Source organism: Protopterus annectens, chromosome 9.part0, assembly GCF_019279795.1.
Source record: "Protopterus annectens isolate FY-2018-M chromosome 9.part0, PAN1.0, whole genome shotgun sequence".
Taxonomy (NCBI): Eukaryota; Metazoa; Chordata; order Ceratodontiformes; family Protopteridae; genus Protopterus; species Protopterus annectens.
The window spans coordinates 1,064,514,706-1,064,536,589 of NC_056743.1; the positions used below are offsets into that span (position 1 = coordinate 1,064,514,706).

General features: G+C 39.3%; 1 protein-coding gene across 2 annotated transcripts in view; it reads right to left on the minus strand.

Annotated features, from left to right (window-relative positions):
* Positions 1-362: 362 nt before the first annotated feature.
* The window catches only part of COL2A1 (collagen type II alpha 1 chain), a 112,015-nt gene continuing 90,493 nt past the window's right edge, over positions 363-21,884 (minus strand). For both annotated transcript variants that reach the window (XM_044083881.1, XM_044083882.1), the window contains 8 exons: positions 18,312-18,365; positions 17,868-17,975; positions 17,160-17,213; positions 14,800-14,907; positions 13,447-13,735; positions 6,745-6,932; positions 3,969-4,211; positions 363-2,368 (listed from right to left, as the gene is read on the minus strand). In XM_044083881.1, the coding sequence (XP_043939816.1) occupies positions 2,222-2,368; positions 3,969-4,211; positions 6,745-6,932; positions 13,447-13,735; positions 14,800-14,907; positions 17,160-17,213; positions 17,868-17,975; positions 18,312-18,365 (1,191 nt within the window). In that variant the 3' untranslated portion in view covers positions 363-2,221. The remainder of the gene's footprint in view (positions 2,369-3,968; positions 4,212-6,744; positions 6,933-13,446; positions 13,736-14,799; positions 14,908-17,159; positions 17,214-17,867; positions 17,976-18,311; positions 18,366-21,884) is intronic.

Here is a 21,884-nt window from a genome sequence, read left to right on the forward strand (position 1 = left end):
TTTGTCATGTATATGAGGCCTTTCTGATTATTTTATATTTCAAGCATTGAGAAGAGCTTGTATCCTTCTAATACACATGTTGTCCATTATAAATTATACAATACATTGTTTTCTGCTTAAAAAATCCTGCATTTAACTCACAAGGCACAGTACTTACACACTCTATCTTTCTCTGTGGGAGGTTCTTTAATTCTGTAATTTGTGGACAAGGATCTTGGCACATATTGGCTAAGCAGGTCAAGCTTGTAGACATGAGTACTGTAGTTGCTGGAAATGAATATGGCTATTTCATTTCTCATAAGAGGCAGTGCCATGTAGGAGTCTCTTCTGAATCACAGAATAAAAAGCAGGATGGTTAGGAATTAGTTTTTAATTATTTTTTTATTTATGGTGGTTCGCTTTCTGTTTTGAAATATCCCAAGTAAAATAAACATTATTCAACAAAGAGTACATCATAGGATGGAAATTAATACACACAAAAATACTCAAACAAATGTGTTTTATTTTTAATAGAGAAAAAAGCTCTCTACCTTTATTGCAGGGAGGACTCAGGGAATATAATACAATGTGATGTGATTATTTCACATGGAATATTAGATACGGGCAGTTAGAGTTTACCCCCTAACTTACTGTGCTTAAGATCTGTATTGCAAAATACTTCAATCTATTTTACATATACAAAACAGAACACAGCCTTGGTCATTTTGTCCCAAAGAATATCTTGTCGCTGGAGGAAGTGTTTTGCCTATTTTGCAATCTGTCTAGTTCATTTACTTATTTGATTTTATATTACTGCAGTTTTTAGTTAACTGGGTAAAGGCCCACTAGGCAAAAGTGACTTCTATCCAGGCTGACCCAAGAGCACTAGGGAAGTTAAGTGACTTACTCAGAGCTACATAGTATGCAAGCAGAGGTTGTGGGAATCAAACCCAGAACTTCTTTCTGGATTACAGATTTCTTCACAGCTCATTATACTAATCTTTAGGCTTCAGGAAAGGTAAATATACCAGAGGATGGTTTGGGAGTTCAGCAGTAAAGAGGTTTGGAAAATATATGGAACCACATGCCTAAAACTGGAAGGAGAGACGAAGACAAGGAGGAAAGCTATATTGGCCAGAACTATTTGATTTCTGGAATCAATGTCTCACCCACGTATTTACTACAATGCCAGTTTGTTGTCACAGTTTCTTAATTTTTACATTTGTTTACATTATTTTGAGTTGAGCTTTTCATCTCACAGTCTTCATGAGTATCTCCAGGCATCACAGTTTGGCCACTCTACAAGAGGCAAAGCTGAAATGATGATTGTCAGTTCCTCTGAATCTGCAGTGGGGCCCCTTCATTTTTATTTTATTTTTTATTTTATTTTTATTTTTTTGTTTTCTAAATCTGACATTTAAGGCAGCATCCATGAGCCTAAGTAAGGCTCTTTTCTGTTGCAGCCTAATTTTTGGAGTACACAGCAGAAGATTTCTAGACAAATGCAATTTATAAGGCACATATCCCAGCATCTGTGCTTCTATTGCTCAGTGTTTTATTTTTTTTTTTTTGTATACTATCAAGACATTTTGGGGATTTTTTTCAAGTATGAGGTAGCTTAAACCAGGGAAGGACTTCATTGTCAAAATTCAAGAGAGAATGGGCAGATGTCACAATGCTGGAAGTCACCACGAAAATTAATAAAAAATAAGTAAATGCCCAGATCACTGGTAGTTTCCAAAATTGTTTTTTATATCAATCATTGTTAAAAAATACAGACTTGTTTTACAACATTAGCACCATTTTTATTTTACACAGTACCTCCTGTGAATACACACTCGGGGTAGGGACTTTACTTCAAGTCACGGGAAGTTGAAGGGAAGGGGAAAGGAGAAGGAGGAAAGGAAATAGGGAATGGGAATGCTTTCAACCATACCAGTTAGTGACACAACCTCCACCTGGCCCGAAGGCCTTACAGGATATCAATAAATAAATAAACTCCAATGGTTTCATTTCGCAGTCTGCCCAGCTATGGCCCTTGAAATCAATTCCTTCTTTTCAAAATAATAATAATTAAAAAAAAAAAAAAAAAAAAAAAAAAAAAATAAGAGTCCAAAACGTAAGCGTGCAGATGAATACAAGTTTGGGGAAATTGGTTCAGCCATCCAGTGCAGAGTGGAAAATACTCATGTCCTTAGGGTTTTTTAGTAACTTATGTCATTTTTTTTCTCTGTTGTCCTGTTTACAAGAAGCACACTAGGCCAATGTCAACACCAAATTCCTGATCAGCTCCACCAATATCCATAGGTGCAATATCCACAATAGGTAGTCGAGATGTCTTTTGTGTTCGGTATTCTAGTACTGTCTTGCCCCATTTGCCAGTATGTTTCTGCAAAATAAAAGACAGCACAGTTAAAATGGGTAATGATTCCTGCTATTTTGCTTAGTCTATTTTTTTAATTTGTAGTAGAAGAAAATATTTAAGATAGCAAGTGATTCCCCAAGTCTTCATATCAGCTTCTCCTCCCAAAGAATGCTAGACTGTATCAGAAGAAGGCTTGCACACTTGAAATTTTAGTAAAGAGTACATAAAGGAATAAGAGATTGTGTTACACAATAGACTCTTTTTTCCAGTGGGTCTATACAAACACACCTCAAGACAGAAACTCACAGTGCTTTTACATGGGAAGATAAGAATAACTCAATTTTATTTTTCTTTTGTGTGAGGGCCAAGTTAGTGAGATACCGCCCCTTTACAACTTATCCACCTTTGAAAAAAATGCATTCAAAAATTCAATGTTTCTAAATTTCTGCTGAAGAAGCTCTGCAGGATTCTATCCTGTAGGGTGTTAATGGCCCCATTTTCACATGGTATCTTAATAAGATGTCACTTTACTGTTTTGGCCAATAACATTTGGTAGATGCTGTTGGCATTTAAGGTGTCTGTCACTTATTTTGTTGGCATTTAAAGTGTGTGCCACTTATTTTGTTGGCATTTAAGGTGTCTGTCACTTATTTTGTTGCCATTTAAGGTGTGTGTCACTTATTTCCTTATTGACACCAACAGCAGTTCTTATTTACACTATTAGTAGTGCAGAAGGCAAAACAGGGAAATAGTGTCTATAAAACACACCAGACCATTCAAATTAAAGATACTGACATTCTGAGTGTTGCCTTATGGGCTTCCTTCACTTTCTCAATACTAGATTATTTGCACTGAAATTACTTGAGTTACTCTGCTCAAGACATTGTTTGCTTTTTCTCATCTGTGTACTCCATACAGAAGTGTCACCTCAAAATCTATCTTTTTTTCTCATAGCCTCTGAGACCACAGCATCTCAGAAGAAGACAAAAACTTCCTTTTGTTTAATTTTTTTAAAGGCTGCTCTTTCTCTTAGTTGCAGCATTTTCAGACTGAGATTATAAAACGTAAGAGTGATACAAGGTTAGCTCTTCTGCAAGAAATGCCTGTTTTGATTTTTTGATGGCTGCAACCATAAAAAAAGACAGTTCAGCTGTGAGTATATGTGGTTAGGTTATTTGTGTACTCGAGCTTCCATGTTTCTGCAGTTGTAGTCAAGCAACTCAATTTAAAGCAGAAGCGTTTCAATTGGATATAGTATATCTACACACACACCTGATGTCATCTTTTTTCTACCAACTTAACTAAAAAGACAGCTCTTGTTACCAAAATCAAAGTGGGGATATTAGTAAGATTAATTTTAATCAACTAGAAGTGTCATAGTACTTAACATGGTATTTCTTGTCCACTAAAATCTTTCTCTCTATTTTACTGTTCACTCTGTAAGACTATGCCCTGATTGTGCAGGCTTTCTATATCTTATTTATGTAAGCACTAATCTAAATTTGCAATTGCTAGAAAAACATCTCATGAATCCAGAAAGCACAACAGAAAAGCATAGAGTTCCTACATTGAAATTAGTCTTAGCCAGTATATATTTAACATGTAGACTACAAGCTGTTCTTACACTGCATCCATCTTCCAAAACATTGTATGTGAACCGACTGTTGCCCTCTGCTCTAATTTCCACATCATTAGATCCCTGTAGCAGAACTGCCTTCTTCAGGTTTCCAGCGCCCTCATCCATGTATGCAATGCTGTTCTTGCAGTGGTATGTGACATTCTGTGAGGCTTCAGAGGACAGCAAGCGCAGGAAAGTCATTTGAATGTTGGCTGTGTTGGGAGCTAGACTCTCATCGCCATAGCTGAACTGTAAGAGAAAAGCACAAACATATCACCAGAAGGTAAAGTTAAGGCATTTATAACACTGCTACAAAAAAGATTAAAAGGTGTGTCTCAAGCTTGGGAATTGGCTTATTGGTTAAGTTGATAAATTTGGTACAAGAGATACAGGGTTTGATTTTCACCAAGAAAAATCTGTTAAGTATAAAATGTTCCACAAGGGCAGTTAGCATTGTAATTACCTATGAATGTTCATATAGACTTATTTTTTTTTTCACAGAGTGACCAAGCCATTGACATAGGACTGGAAAACCATAATTTTTCAAAAAATTGTTTTTAGTTCTAGATTAGATCTGGAGGAGGTTTATTTTAACTGAAGAAACCTTCAAGGAAGAAAAGTCTTAAACAAAATATTTCTTTTCTGATTTTTATCCTCTCATCTCCTGGAACAGTGTATCAGAACATGTATGATGTGTATTTACCCAACCTGCCTCACTTCATAAGCCACTTTTTTCTGTTTGGTCATCACTTAGATGATAGAATGTCATCAAAAGTTAAACTCATTTCTCTTCTTTTGAACATGCCTGCCCTGACCTTACCAGATGGACTGTTATACCTTTTCCACTTAATCTTTCTTAGACTGTCTTTCAGACCAAGAGCATTTCTGTTATGCTAGTAGACCCAAAGGCACTGACAAAACTCAAAATAAAAGCAATGAATTCCACAAACCTACAGAAATAGCCAAAATATAAAACAACTATAGTTCAACTCCCACTACTTCCATTACTCAAGTCCATAAGTTTGAGCAAGTCATGTGACTGTTAGATATCCTGTCATGTATTCCTGCATAATTACCATAGATATTAATGGAATGGAAGAATGGCTGAAAAGGGTCCATCTGACCAGCCCATCCACCCAGTTAACAAACTTAAATAAGTTAAATAAAGAAATTAAATCAATAAATAAATAAATACATAAAATAAAATAAGAATTCAACAGCCCACACAGCTTTCAGTTACTTTCCTATACTTTCTCAAAAGGATAATATAAGACTAGTTTACTGGGTAATCTTGATTGAATTTTTATACCCCTCCATTGTTTTTGACTAAACATCCTTGTCAATGAATACATAAACGTTTGCATTTTGTTTTTTGTTTGGACTACTCATCAGCTCCTTCTCAAGGTTGACAGGAGCTGGAGATGAGTAATAATGTATTCCACCTTTCTTCCACCTCTTCTGTTAACATCATTTGCTTATGTGCCACAGCAATTCTGATATGAAATAGAGACAACCCACTGTTTCTTTTCACTCTGACAGTACTATATTCACAGCAGTGATCTTTATATGGGAACCCCCCTTTAGGATTGTTAAAGGCTTTTACAATAAACAGTCAACCTCTAGTATGAGCACAGTAAGAGTATCTGGCACTGTTTCACATGTCTACACTTGGCAATCATGGATTTATATCATCTTCTTCATCAAACTCATCATGTCCTAAATCTAACTGGACTCCAAAAGGTGTCCGGTTATCTTTAGTGCTGACCTCCAGAGTAACGTATTACGTTATCAAAGAACTGTACAAAGGAAGAAACATCGCCTTGTCAGCAGCAAGTACATGACTAACCTCACCTACTGCCTTCTGCTTTATGTGAAATAGGAGATTGAACATTTTTGTCTGATGACATGGCACCTGCTTCATGCTTTTAACCCCACCCCTTCCTACGACTCCATATTACTGGGACTCTTTGAGCAATCTAAATAACAGTAGTCATTCTGATATAAATTGTGGGCTTACTTGTCTTACAATAATTTGTCAGCTTCTTTCCCCAGTCCTTATCTTTCTTAATAGTCATGCATTATCTCCATTGAAAGAAATGACTCGTAACAGCTAACGTTAGCTTTCACTAGGAAAATGCACAGATGATATTGTAAAAACTGTAACAGCTTGGCTATTTAATTGTTTTAAGAGATAGTGTCATTACGTAAAATTTATTTTTTCCCCTGGAAATGTATTTTGCCCCTTGATAAATGCTACACCTCAGAGGTGGTGGTAAGGTGAGTACACAAATGCAATTAAACTGTGGCATTCAGTAAGTCCTTTGCCTTCAATAACACATTGTGCTCATTACAAAGATCCAGGATGTTTTCTGTCTAGGTATTGTGTTCCATTCCACTACACATAGCATGCATTTGCCTGTCATTAACGTTTCTAATGAAACTGTAATGGTAATGAGTGTATTAAGTAATGTACTGATAAGTATTTTAAAGTTAATACTTCAGTACTACGACAAAGAGTAGTATGCAGCTGGAAGGATGGCGAGTTCACCCTCAGAGCAATGACAATATTATGCCTGAACTCTTATCTCATATTTGAATTTATTCTTACTGCTGCATGGATACATTTGGTAATAGTATATTACTATACTTTCAAATGAAAGATCGTGATCAAAAAATGGGACAAGTTATGGAAAAACTAGCAGATGTGTAGCCTAACCTAGTCTGGTGGATAACATTGCTTCATTGTTGCATGATTTTCTTCTAGCACTCATGGAATACTTACATGGAATCCACCATTCATTGTCTCGCTGAACCAGATATGTTTCTTCTCTTTGGTCTTACTTGTCCACCAGTTCTTACGTGGTACACTGCTTGGGTTAGGATAGACACAGGTCTCTCCAGTTTCCATGTTGCAGAAGACTTTGATGGCATCGAGTGTGCAGCCCTGGTTTGGATCAATCCAATAGTCTCCTGTATAATGAAAACAGAGGAGAACATCAGCCCTTTGTATGTTCTTGACATGTTACTCAGAAGTGTAAATGACAATTTCTGTCTAGTCTATCATTAAGCTAATTAGAATCTGACAACATTAACACTTCCTGACTTTGCAGTTTATATATGTGGTACATACAGCTCACAAAATGCATTATGAATTGATAAAGTTGCAGTCTGATGCTCCTGCAAATCAAAGCTTCATAAAGTACAGTTTTGTACCTACCATAAATGTAGATGTCCGATAGATATGCAACTGCAGTCCTTACATATGGGTTGTCCTGCCTCAGGCAGCCCTTCGGTCGGCCGGATTCCAAAGTCTGGGTTCGGCGTCAGCTGATGTCAGCTCCTACCTGACGTCAGAGCGGCCAGGGTATAAAAGCATCAGTCAACGCCATCTTCTTCAGTGTTTCTTGCCCCAGATGCCAGGTGCCCTCCAAGGAAGGCTAAATTTAGAGAGTGGATAAAAAATCCAGACATGCACAACAGTAATAAACAGATACACCATAACAGATATCCCCAGCTAATTTGAGAAAGGGGGAGTGGACCCAAAAAAGAGAATAACAGAGGGGAAGGAGGGAGGGAAAACCTGACTGCAGTTGCATATCTATCGGACATCTACATTTATGGTAGGTACAAAACTGTACTATGTCCTTCAAGGATGCAACTGCAGTCCTTACATATGGGTTGAATACCATAGCCAAGCTGGGGGTGGTAGGATCTAAGATAAGGATGGTGTAGCTAAAATGCCCTGCAGGACGGCCGAAGCAAAGCCTGCTCGGGATCTGGAATATAAAGGCAGGTTGTAATGCTTGGAAAATGTATGCACGGAGCTCCATGTAGCAGCTTCTAGAATGTCCTTTGTAGCCACCCCTCTTAGAAAGGCTGTGGAGGTGGCTGAAGCTCTGGTGGAGTGTGGCCTGATATTGGCTGGCACACCTTTTCCATGGAAAGAGTAGCAGAATCTGATGCAGTTTCCAATCCATTTTGAAATTGTTTGCTTGGAAATTACCTTTCCTTGTACTCCAGCTGCGTAGGCTACAAATAGTTGGTTTGACTTTCTGTTGGCCTTTGTTCTGTCCAAGTAGTAGCGCAATTGTCTGTGTATGTCCAAAGTGTGCAGAAGCTTTTCTCCTTTATTTTGAGGATTGGGAAAGAAAGTAGGCAGGTGAATTGCTTGATTTAGAGAAACCCTGGATATCACCTTTGGCATGAATGAAGGATTGGTTCTTAAAGAGACTCTGTCCTGATGGAAAACAAGAAATGGAGGTACTGCCATGAGGGCCTGTATCTCCGAGACTCTTCTTGCTGAAGTAATTGCCAACAGGAAAACTGTTTTCCAGGAGAGAAATTGCAATTCTGAAGATGCTGCTGGCTCAAAAGGTGGAGGGGTTAATTTTTCCAAGACGAAGTTGAGGTCCCATGCAGGTACTGGTGGTTTCCGTGGAGGTTTGATATTCTTTATCCCTCTTAGAAGCTGCCTTAGCAAAGGATGTGAAAACACAGGTGGATCACAGTTGTATTTTGCTGAAATTGCTGAAGCGTGTATTTTTATGGAAGAATATGAAAGGCCATTGTGAAGCATTTCTGCCAAGTATTCTAGTATCTGTGGGATGCTCATTACTGATGCATCCTGACCCCTGTTGGCATTCCAGATGTTGTATCTCTTCCATTTGGCTGAATAAGATTTTCTGGTGGAAGGCCTGCGTGCTTCCAGTAAGATCTCTTGAACTTTTTTGGAGAGAGAGATATGGGGAGAAATCATGGAACCCTCCAAGCTGTCAGTTGCAATGTTTGCAAGTTGGGATGAACAGTCCTGTAACTGTGCTGAGTTATAAGCAGAGGCCATTGAGGCAGGGGCCACAGCTTGGTGCGAGTTATGCTCCTTAGTAATGGATACCAGTGCTGCCTCGGCCAGTCTGGAGCTATCAAAATGCCCTTCAGTTGTTCTGCTTTGATCTTCAGTAACACCTTGGTCATTAATGGTAGTGGTGGGAATGCATAGATTGTTAGAGAATTCCAGCTGAAGGAGAGAGCATCCATTATCCAGGCTTGAAGATGGTGTGTCCTTGAGCAAAACTTCTTCAGATGATGATTGAGGTGTGAGGCAAAGAGATCTATGTCCGGCCTTCCACATGCATGAGTTATTTGTGAAAAAATGTCTGGATGCAACATCCATTCGTGCGGATCCATAATGTTTCTGCTTAGACTGTCCGCCAGAACATTGTCCTTGCCTGGAACAAACTGGGATTGCAACTGTATGTTCAGTTTCAGGGACTTTTCCCAAAGAGTCATTGTTAGTCTGCAGAGGGGGTAAGAATGGGTGCCTCCCTGTTTGTTTATGTACCACATAACAGTGGTGTTGTCTGTCCTTATTAACAGATGACCTTGCTGAAGAAATTTTCCGAAGGCCTCGATTGCATGAATCACTGCTAACATCTCTTTTTGATTGATGTGCAGATGCAATTCCCGGGGAGCCCATTGCCCTTGAATGCATCTGCCCTCCATGTGCTCCCCCCATCCATGATCTGAGGTGTCTGTTGTAATGGTTTGGCTTGCTTGAGGTTTGCTGAAGGACATGCCTTTGTTTAGCAGGCTTGCTTGTGCCCACCACAAAAATTCCTTTTGTAGACATGGAATGAGTGGAATAGTTGTTTCTAAGTTGTGACTGTGTTGAGACCACAAACTTTTTAGGTACCATTGTAGTTTTCTCATGTGTAGTCTTGCCAGTGGAATCAGAAGAATGCAAGATGCCATGTAACCCAGGGCCTGCAGGATCTTCCTTGCAGTCATCTGGGTGTGCTTTGCTAGGCTTTTGAAGTAAACTGGTAATTCTTCTTGTTTTTCTTCTGTGAGGAAAGCCATTTGTGAATCTGTGTCCAGTTTGGCTCCTAGAAAAATTATTTGTTGGGATGGCAGTAGTCTTGATTTCTGAATGTTGACTGTGTATCCCAAAGCCTGCAGTAGATGAATGACATAGTCCAAGTTTCTTATCAAGGCTTGCTTGCTGTCCGCTTGAATAAGGCAGTCGTCCAGGTAAGGGTATATTTGTATCCCCTGGAGTCTGCAGTGCGTAATTACTGATGCCAGGCATTTCGTGAATACTCTGGGTGCAGTAGATAAGCCAAAAGGCAATGCTGAGAATTGATAATACTCTGGCCCTGCAAGAAATCTGAGGTATCTTCTGCAGCTGTGTCTGATTGGGACATGCAGGTATGCCTCCTTGAGGTCCAGAGTAACCAGCCAAGACCCCTTGCCCAGCATGGGAAGGAGTTGCTGTAACGTCAGCATTTTGAATTTTGGCACAATGAGAAAAGTGTTTAGAGTGGACAAGTCTAGTATAGGTCTCCATTGCTTTTCTTTTCTTGGAACAAGGAACAGTCTTGAGTAGAATCCCTGGCCTTGATCCTGAGGAGGAACCTTTTTCTATTGCTTTGATTTGTAGTAGCTTTGAAACTTGTAAGAGTGCCTCTGCCCTTTGATTGTGTGGCAGGTTTGGCATGCCTTGTCTTGCTGGTAAGGTATGGAAGTGGAACCTGTAACCTTTGTCTATTATGTCCAAAATCCATTTTTCCTTTGTAAAAACGTGCCAATTTTTTGAAAATAAAGATAATTTTCTGCCTAAAGGTGCTTCTCTTTGAGCCTTGGTCGGCGGAGTCAAAGTCAAGTCATTGTGGTTGTACCTGTGGAGCAGCGCCACTTCTCTGATTTGTTGGTTGCCATTGGCGGCCATTGTAGGAGCCTCGGTATTGCCCTCTACCTCGAGCACGCCTGTTTTTTCCCCTTTGGAACTTGTCAGTGTCTGGAAAGGACCAATTCTTTGAAGGCCAATTCCTGCTGAACCTTGGTGGCTGAACCTGGAGGAAATATTTGACTGTTTGTACTGATTTAGCTTTTTCCTCTATTGATTTCAACACACCCTGTGCATTAGCACCAAATAGCTTATCTTTTTCCAGAGGTTCATCTAGAAGCTTTATTTTAACATGATCTGGCAATGTCTGGTCTTTCAACCAAGCATGTCTACGTATGACGGCCCCTGTCATAGCTGACCTACATGAAGCTTCCAATGCATCATAACCACACTGAAGAAAATGATTGCTAACCTGCTGAGTATTATGTACCAAATCCTGCAAGGCCTTTCTATCTAAAGGCTCAGGAGAGGCTAATTTTTTTTTTTTTTTGTAAATCATCCATCAAGAAATCCTGATACTGAAACATATGAAAAAGACAGTTAAGTGCCCTCATGGCAAGGGTGGATGAAGTATAATCTTTTTTACCCCACCTCTCCAGGGACCTAGATCCCCTGTCTGCGGGCAAAGGATTTTTGGCCGTGGAGGTGGCCACTCCTTTGGGCCCCTGAGAAATAGTTTCTAGATCAACAGAATGTGCCTTAAAGAGATGCTTGTGAGTGTCAGGGACCCTGTAATATCTGTCAGGCTTGACAGGAGCAGGAGGGAGAGAATCAGGGGAAGCACTGGAGTCTGAATACACATCATCCAAGACATCCAACACTGGAGGGATAGCTAAAGGCCTGTGTTGGGGTAACTTAAGGAAAGTCCGAAGCCTTTTCCTGGAGTCGGAGAAATCCTGGCCCTGCCACTGAAAATGCTCTCTCATGGAGTGGAGAATCTCCCCGAAAGAAATATCCTCAGGAGGAGAGGCAGAGGGAATGGATTCATCAGCATCCGAATCCTCGTAGGCCGGGAAAGATTCTTCCTGGGAATCAGAATGGTCTGACTCACCAGAGGCCTCCTCTGAGGAAAGAGTATCCACCTGCTCAACCCTAGGCCTTTTGTCTGAAGGCGGCTGAAAACTTCTGTCTGGATGAGCCTGAGAGCCCCTGATTAAAGAAATTAGATCTGCAGCTAAAGTCATGATCTGTTTATCAGAAGTTGAACCCTGTGGAAAAGATTTAGGAGGGTGAGACTTAGCCTGGCTGGCAGCCTTAGCACGTGTGTAGGCCTTAATGGACATAGGCACAGGAGGCCTTGCTGCCTCACGTGCTGGAGTAACTTTGTCCACTGGTATGGTGTCAGGCAAATCTTGGGCTTCGGTTTCAGGGGGAAAATCAACAACCGGCACTGGGGTAGCCTCCAGTACCGAAGTGAGCGGTAAAACGATGTCGTCGGCCTGGAGCGGTTGGATTACCACCTCCGAAGAGACCGATGCACTCGCGGAAGGCTTTAGCGTGGTGTCAGTGGAAGTCGCGGGCCGTGGATGTCGGTCCCGGTCCTTCCGTTTTTTGGAAGTATGTGCTGTCGGTAGTACGGACGGCATGATATAGGAGTAATTTTCTCCAAAAAAGTCTACAGCAAATTCTGCCCGGCGCCTAAGTGTGCGCTTATTGAAGCAAGCACAGGCAGCACAGGCCGAGACGTCGTGGTCTGGGCCGAGGCAGGGAAGGCAGTAAGAATGGAAGTCCTTATGAGGTATTTGTTTACCACAAGACAAGCAATTATTAACTTTTGCAGTTTTATCTGACATCGGCTGAGGCAGGAAAAGGTTCCCCAACGGGGTACTTAGCTTTTTGATGACTTCGGTATCTGAAAACACAGGAGCTGGCCGACCGGCACTTGCGAACTGCTTCTGCTTAGGGCACCGCGCAGCAAGAAAGACTAAAGAAGATGGCGTCGACTGATGCTTTTATACCCTGGCCGCTCTGACGTCAGGTAGGAGCCGACATCAGCCGACGCCGGACCCAGACATTGGAATCTGGCCGACCGAAGGGCTGCCTGAGGCAGGACAACCCATATGTAAGGACTGCAGTTGTATTCTTGAAGGACATCGTGGACTACAGAAAAGGAGGGGGCATATAAAAAAGAACCCAGACCTTACAAAACCCAAACAACAGCTCTGCTTTTACAAAGTAAAAATAACCCTAATACACTTCATCAAAATGGTCAATGATTACATCAAATAAGAAATGTTTCTGTTTTAGTCCAAAAGTATCCTTCAAAAAAGACCACAATTGAAGATAGTAAATGGTTTACAAAACTTTCGCTTCTGAAACAGGAACTTAAGTTTGCTCTCCAGACCCCATCCAGGAAAAATCAGTCACCATCAAATTTACTGTTCTAAACTGCAGTCCTATTTGTCAGAAGTTTTCTTTTTGTTTGTAATTTTATTTTCTAATACTTAATTGGGCTGGAGAGGCAAAAGTTGCAAAAATGATGAAAAGCTATCTAAAGATTGAAAACTGTGAGATTCATTACGGTCATTTCAAAAGTAAAGCAACAACCATCCTTACCAAATACATTATACTTTGAAAAAATATATACTTTAAAAGTTACAGAAATAGAGAAAGAGACCCAGTAGTCTGTATAATACCATAATGCCTTCACGGAGGAAAAAGGCCTATACAGTACACATAACTTCAGAGTCAGTATTTCATACCCTAAATGGACACTACCCAAGATTTTTATTTTAGGATTAGAAACTTTAATAATCTTGCTTTGCAACTTCTTGTATGGAAGATCGCTTTGATTTTACTTACCACTCTTCCAATCAGAGTGACAGAGTTTTAGGTCACGGCAGGTGCGGGCAGGGTTCTTCTTAGATCCCTCAGGACTACGGATGCTTTCAATTTGGCTGTTGAGGGACTTCAGTGTAGCATCAACCTCAGCATCATGGGTACGAAGAGATGCGGAAGCCTGGTCAGCCCTCATGTATCGGAGAGGATCGGGTGCCTTTTCTGGCTGAGCAAGACCAGCAAATGCAGACATATCAATGCCAGGGCCAGGAGGACCAGGAGGACCAGGTGGGCCAGGCTGACCAGGAGGACCCTAAAAAACAAGACAAATAGCTAATGAAACAATGAAAGAAGATTGAAGGCAAGTTATTTCAGCATTTAACATATAGTGTGACGTCACAACGTATAGACATGGAGGCTGAGGGAATCGAAGCTAGGGCACCAAATAAAACTCTTGATTGGCTACACATTTAACCCTTTGAGATGTGCTACCACACTAGTCAAATAAAACCATGAGAGACCTAAAAATACAGCAACATACTTTAGTCATTCAGCAAGTCCTACAGAATTATAACATGACAAAACAGGTTACAACTCAAGAAAATATACATACATTCCTTAAACTCTGACTAGTGGAATACAAACCTCAGCATTAGAAAAGGTACATGATAAGCAATCAGTGGGCCAAAGAACAGCTTCCTTTAAAATTACGTCTTCCTGTTTTCTACCATAGCATTCAACTTTTTAATTCAAAATATAATAATGAAATGTTTTTTTTTCTTTCTACACAATTAAAAATCTACATTATGTTTCCCCCCTGCAACCCCAACATACATAGTATACAGTTTTAAGGTTCACATCATGTGATTTTGGACAAAAATGTAACATATTGGGCACCAGATGACTCCAAAAGATTTGAATAGAAATGTGTTTTGCAAGGCATTGAAGTAGGCATGCTCACCTAATCCTTTCAGTGGTAAAGTTATGACTTTATCATCGATGTTTTAGAGAAAACTATTATGTGTCATGAACTGCTCCATCCTATAAATGCTTCTAATACAATTGTCTTGTCTCAGGTGAAGCAGAAGTCAGATCCACACAGTGTTAAAACTATAAAATAAGAATCAGAGTGGAAATCAAGTCTATTCTGTGTTAATTCCTCTAAATATGTTAATTCTGCCTTTGGTGGTGGGGAGCTGACAATTTACTTTACCCTCATACTTCTTTCAGCCGTGAACGTGAGAATGGGTTACAGAATTAACAAAAAGCAGAGCTTCTAGTCAGACAGGTACACATAACTCATCTTGGTATTCTTATATAGATTGTATGCTGACAAGGTCAGCTCAGCCAGTATATGGCACTGTCTAAGATACTTACAGCTGGACCAGTTTCACCAGTACGACCACGGGGACCAGGTGGGCCAATAGGACCAGACTGACCATTTGCACCATCTTTTCCACTGGGACCAACAGGACCAGGGGGACCCTAAAATAAAGAGAAAGAAAACTCTTAAAATATATCCCTATAAATACAATGAAATGTCATATCTACAACACTAAATAACCAAAAAAAGCAAATTCACTAGTATATAATATTTTTATGAAATAGTTTTATCATGACCATTTGTTTAAAAACAATAAAGAAATATGATTACAAATTCATCTTTTGGGATACAGTGACAGAGCCACCACAATAGGTTTTCCTTACATGTGTGATTGCCATGTTGCTATGTTTAGTTTGTTTTAATGGAACTCAGTACACACACACACACACACACACACACACACACACACACACACACACACACACACACACACACACACACACACACACACACACACACACACACACACACACACATTTCCTGTGCTTTTGTTCACAAATTTACAAACCACACCATGTTTAACACATCTATCGTACCATTTTGCTCAGCAGCCACTGCTGTCAAACCACTTAACCTTGTAGCTTCATCACTCTTACATTTACCTAGCCAGTCAGCCAAACCATCAAGCCATTAAAACACCTGCAGGTGACAGACAGCAGTTTATTTAATAGTTCTGCCTATGCATCTCTGTATAGTTGACCATTATCAAGCACCCATTTAGACATCCACCATTACATCTTTTCAGGAACTGTTTGCCATTCCAAGACTCAGTAGTGCAAGTCTCAGAAGTATGGCAATCATGAAGTTGGTATATATGCCTTCATATGGTGTATGTAGGGCTTGCCCTTCCTGCAAAAACTTTAGAGGAGAAAACTTGGAACTCACTCTTACAAGACTTGGCATTACAATATGGAGCTCCTCCTTTCACCCCTCTGCCCACTACAACAGGTATGAACATGCAATAAAATCTCTTCATCCTTCAGTTCACAGTCAGTAACTCATTTACCACCCTGTCAATAACTCTACAGCATAAAAATGTATCTACCATAAATGCATTCACACATATCCACTTACACGGTGCCAGTCCATTCAATGACCAGGCTTCATTATACTTTTCAGTGTACTACTCTGCATTTCACTGTTTTACTTGTTAAATGAAGCATTAGTATGCATCTAAGCTCATTTAAATATCCATTTACCAATGAAAACATATCAAAGCACGTCTATGTCCTTAATCCAGTGCATACATTCATATTCCGTAGGGCAGACACCAGATAAACCTGACACTCTCTACTAATAGCTTTTGTATGTCCATTAACCTGCCAACCCAGTCAGAAAGAGTCCAACTATATACCCATTTATTAACTCAACTATGCTTCTCAAACTCCATCTTCAAAGGACTAAGCCATTTACATAACAGTTTTCATATTGTTTTCCTCGTCTGTCTACCCAACACCTTTTAATCACCCAGTCTATAGTCACTATTAATGATATGCATTCCACTGGATGGCATTGCTAGGTTAATATTCATCTGGATGGCAGTAGTCCTACTGCCAAAGTCTTCTTAAAGCTTTCCACATGTTTCCAATGTTCATTAAGTTTAACATCTGTCAAACTTGGAGTTTATAATGTGCACTAAATAGGGTGTGAGGAGAAAAACCCTCCCATATTAGTTTTATAAAGACAGGAAAAAGTTCAGGAGTTAAAGAAGGCCTGGAAACTACAACTGTGTTTACGCATCAGTCAGTCATTCTATTGTTTCATGCTGTATTATACTTGGCTACTAAAGGCCCTTTTTGCCAGAGGTCATTGTAAACACACTTTTAATGTACCAATCCATCAATTAATTTGCTCAGCCATTAACCAGTAGCCAGCCCACACATACTCTTACTTAGCCATCTCTTCAAACCTATCAAACCACCCATTCATGTTAGTAACAAACCAATCCTCCACCAACAATAGATCCATCCACCTGTTCACTCATCCATGAAGTCAACAGCCCAACTAAATATTTCTGCTGTTGGTAACAATCTATTTATTTATTCAGTTATTCACAGATAGTACACTCATTTGCTACACCAACTCAGTACAATAACTGAGTTGCTAAATCACCACCTCATTTGCTTACATTTCAAATCCATATAAATTAATTATGGCTCCTATTCACCCCTGCCTCAACACATTTACATATTTGGCAATAGGTTCATCAGTTTGCCATGAAAACATCAAACCACTCATTCAGCCTTGTATTCCTGTACTCATTCATCTATTTTTATTCAACTGATCTGATAATCTCTCTGATTCTTAGCAGTATGCATCGTACAAATGATTAAGTCGACAATAAATTGCTTACTCTTGCACCAGCTGGGCCAGAAGGACCAGTTGCACCTTGGTCTCCAGCAGGACCCTAAAAGGCAAGAGAAAATGATAGTGTGAGATTACATGCAGGTAAACTGAAGACAGCACTCACCTGTAGAGTGACCTTACAGTAAATATCTAATATCCTAACAACATGTACAAAAACAAAATTGTAAAGCACATCATGCATTATATTGCACTAATTAGCATTCTAGTGCTATAACTTTGATTGATTTGCTTTCTAATATATTTGCAAATCAATACACTAAACTTATGACAGGAACTATAAGTCTCATGTTTATATTCTAACAATGAATGAAGATGTTATTAAAAATGCCACTAAAAATCAAATAGGGTTGAAAATGCACCCATTACCCCTATAATTGCTAGGTTACAGCTTCACAATTAATTTGCTAGTGGATCTCTTTTTTTTTTTAGATTTTGTAGAAAAATGCCTTTTGGAAATTGTACCCTTATGCGGAAATAGTATATTGGGAAGCTAGTCTGGTTTTATTGTGCTACTTTAATTCAGATACAACTAAAACAATCATTCTTATGAATATTTTTCAAAGCTGCCTGATAAAGAAGCATTCATTTGCTAAGAACCACAGTACTTTATTTCACAGTCAGAATGGGACACTGATCTTTATAATACTTAATACCAAGAAACCACTGAAATACTATAACAGCAAGAAGTACTTACAGGTGGGCCAGGCAATCCCTGGAGTCCAGTAAATCCTCTGTGACCTTTCTGTCCTCTCTCTCCAGTTTCTCCAGCCTCACCCTTGTCTCCACGAGGACCTTGAGGGCCCTAAAGGGAAAACAGATTTATAATTACCACACTGAGAATAAAATAGCTACATGTCAGAGCCAACACACTGAGCTAAAGTGCACAGTGTTTATGCTTCATTATCATATAGGAATAACACCTTGAATAAAGGTTTCTTAACAGAAGAACAATATTCCAATGTTAAGAGAGCGGAAATAAAGGACAGAAGTGAAACAATGATATTTAATTACTTTTTACTCTTTAGTTTCACATAGGTACTCTAAAAGGAGTTGACATGCTAGACATACAATTAAGCATTATAATAATAAAGGACAGACATGTTGTTCAGAATTTAGGAAAGAAGGAACAGTTACTTACTGCCATACCACGAGCACCAGCAGGGCCAGCTGGACCAGCAGGACCTTGAGGACCCTAAATAAACACAAAATACATTGATTATTTCTGTACTCTATGGGAAATGTATTAAAAATCGTCAATATAAGTTGATTTTAAATGTGCATACCAACAATTATTGAAAATTGAGCAGTTATAATTACAAAATAGCACTTTGTAATCAAAGAAACTGTTAAAAATACAGTCAGAAAAGGAACCCTGAACTCTTGTCTGAAATAAGTATCACCAGTTCAATTCCCAGTTCTTACCAATCCCAATGTGATTCTACTATGAACCATCAAACTACATCCTGATAAAGCTACAACTACATCATCATAACTGGTCGCAGCTTCATTCAGATATAAAAAAAGAATAAAATTAATTTTAGCAGGGACACACAAATCCTTCTGTCAAGCCCCATGTAGGGGGCTTCAACTTTCATACCTCCCTTACTTATATACACTGACACTATAGCTGCAGAGCCACATAAAAAAAGAAAAAAATACCAAAAAAATCTGTGAATTGGTGATGGCACTGATGACAAGATGCAACACATCCAGCTGTGATCAACCATTTGGAAACCTGTCTACTTAAAGCGTCACCAAAGGTAAGAAAGCCTCACAAATTCCTTTGTAAAATGTTATATTTCAAATGTGGTCTTCTGTTAATGCACTGTACTGTAATATGCTTAGTAAATCTGTATCTGATTAAAAACATTTAGCAAAGCTAAATGCAGGTTAAAAAGAACCTTTCTATAAGCAGGGTGCCCCTTCCATGTAAAATCTCATCTCTAGTACAAGCCAAGGAAAAATGTATTGTTATTCTCATAGCCAGTTAATGTACATGGCTGTACATCAGTAGCTTTCTAATGTGCACTCCCTATGTTCTCAAGTTTTGCTCAGCATTATCCTTGGTCGAAGTGGCAATAAAAAGTTTATTCATTTTATAAAGTTAAGCAAGTCATTTATATCTTTAAACTGTTGGGTCTATTCTATAAAAACAAGCATGCACCATGGAACTATAGAAGCAAGCAAGCAAGCAACATGGAACTATAGAAGTAGGCAGTGACCTACTTCAATACCAGATTCCTTCAAATCCTAGATTTCCATGCCCCCTATCGCTCTTCCCGAATAAGGACCAGAATTGCCCCCTGGCTCTCAAAACTAACTAAACAAAAGATCCTCCTCAGAAATAAAATCTGGGCCAAATGGAGAGCCTCAAAAAATCCATCAGACCACCTCTACTTCAAACAATTAAGAAATGCCACCAAAAAAGAAATTCTCCAAGACAAAAGAGACTATTACCTTCACCTCCAACAAAACCACCAACAAAAACAACAAGAATTCTGGTCAGGCTTAAACAAACTTCTTAAGCCAGGCCACTCTAAAACTCCTGCCCCCCTCAGGTTTCGACCATAATAACTCAAACCAGATTCCAGATGCCTTTAATAACTATTTTACCAAAGCCATTCTAACCCTAGCTAATACTTTCCCACCTGTTACCTCTTCCCCATTAGATACCACTAATACTCCATCTCCAACCTTTCATATAAAACCAGTACCTACATCCTTCATCTGCAACCTCCTTCAAAAACTTAAACCTTGCACGCCTTCTGCTGATTGTCTTCCTGCTGAATTCCTGCAAATTGCAGCTAAAGCCATTGCCTACCCCTTCTCCATACTTATAAATAGAACAGTCTCAGAAAGCAAAATCCCATCCATATGGAAAGTATCCCACATCATCCCTCTACACAAAGGTGGCCCATCTACTGAACTTTCCAACTTTTGTCCTATTGCCTTACTCTCTCCAATAGCTAAAATAATGGAGAAATGCATTCACAGACAACGACTTGACCACCTTCTCCAGAATAACTTACTTGCCAACTGCCAGCATGGTTTTAGGCCATTCCATAGCACAACAACTGCCCTGCTATCCTTTTCTGACTCCAAAAACAAAAATCGTAACAATAATACTTTTTCATCTACACTTTTTATTGAACTTTCAAAAGCCTTTGATATGGTGAATCATAACTTGCTTATTGACAAACTAAAAGCCCAATCACTTGATCCACAGGCATTACAATGGTTTAAATCCTATCTGGAAAACAGACATCAAGCTGTACTTTGGGATAATAATCTTTCCACACCCCTCCCTGTGAACATTGGAGTACCTCAAGGCTCTATTTTAGGACCTCTTCTCTTTTTTTTGTTTATTAATTATCTACACACCACAATTCCACAAGCCACCTGCATACATTATGCAGACGATTCTCCCTTTAATTTGTTCAGCCAAGTCCATAACCTCTCTCCAGTCACTCACCCAATCCATATTTAACAGTGCTGAAAACTGGTTCTTGCAGCATGGTCTCCTACTGAACCCCAAAAAAACAAAATGATTGCTCTTTGCTCCTACACTTAAGTCACCTCAACTGTACTTCACTGTAACCTCTAACAATGGAACTAACATATCCCCTGACACTACTACCCATCTACTGGGAGTAACAACTGATAACTACCTTAGCTATGATCACCATATTAACTCTACAATAAAGTCTGTTAACAAAAAACTTGGCACCCTTTACAGAATCAAACCCTTCCTAACCCCTTCTGCCAGAATAACTATATCCCAGACCCATCTGATCTCTACCCTACTCTATGCTTCTGCAATATATACCAATCTTTCTAAAAGCAACCTCTCCAAACTTTCGACATGTTACAATAACATAGCCAGATTTGCCACTGGCACCCCCTTTAGAACTCACCACTGTCACAACATCAAACAACTGGGATGGTTAGAATTGCAGAACCAACTACTTTGCCAACAACTTGTCATCTCCCATAAGATTCTTTATCACCCTAATAATACCCCAATCCTCACTAATCTGATTACCCCCTACAAAAATCTTACTACACTTCACTCAGCTAATAAGCTACTAGTTTCCACTATTAAATCCAACAACAAAGCAGGGGACTCACTTTTTTCCAACACAGTAGGAAAAAGTTGGAACCAGCTTCCTAATGAACTTACCACCCTTACTTCCCCTCTTCTTTTCAAAAAGCTACTCAAAGAATACCTTAAAACTCACTGGCTTTGTCCCTGCTCTAATCCTGACTGACACCTCTTTGCCCTTCCTGCGCTCTCTATACTCCTCTACTGCTCTATGTGTTCCTGTGGTAATGAAAGAATAAATTTTTAATTATTTCTATTGATTGCTATCTCTCAAATGCTTGCTATATGTATTTGTTTTTAGCATATCCTACTATACTGCTCTGTTCAAGTCTAACTGAAACTCAATTATAAACTATATACTGTCTTTCTTGGAACTATTACTATATATTGTATTTTGTCTCTGCCATTGCTTGGAGCTTTTCTCCCCGGGCCTCTACTGAAAATGTACATATATCCAGCTAGACTAGCCCGGTCAACAAATGTAAAATAAAATAAATAAAAAAGTAAGTAAATATATATATAAACATATTCCTCTGAGAACATACTTTAAACATAACAAAGACAACTGAATATGAGTCAATAATATGACTGGAAAACAGTCTATAAAAC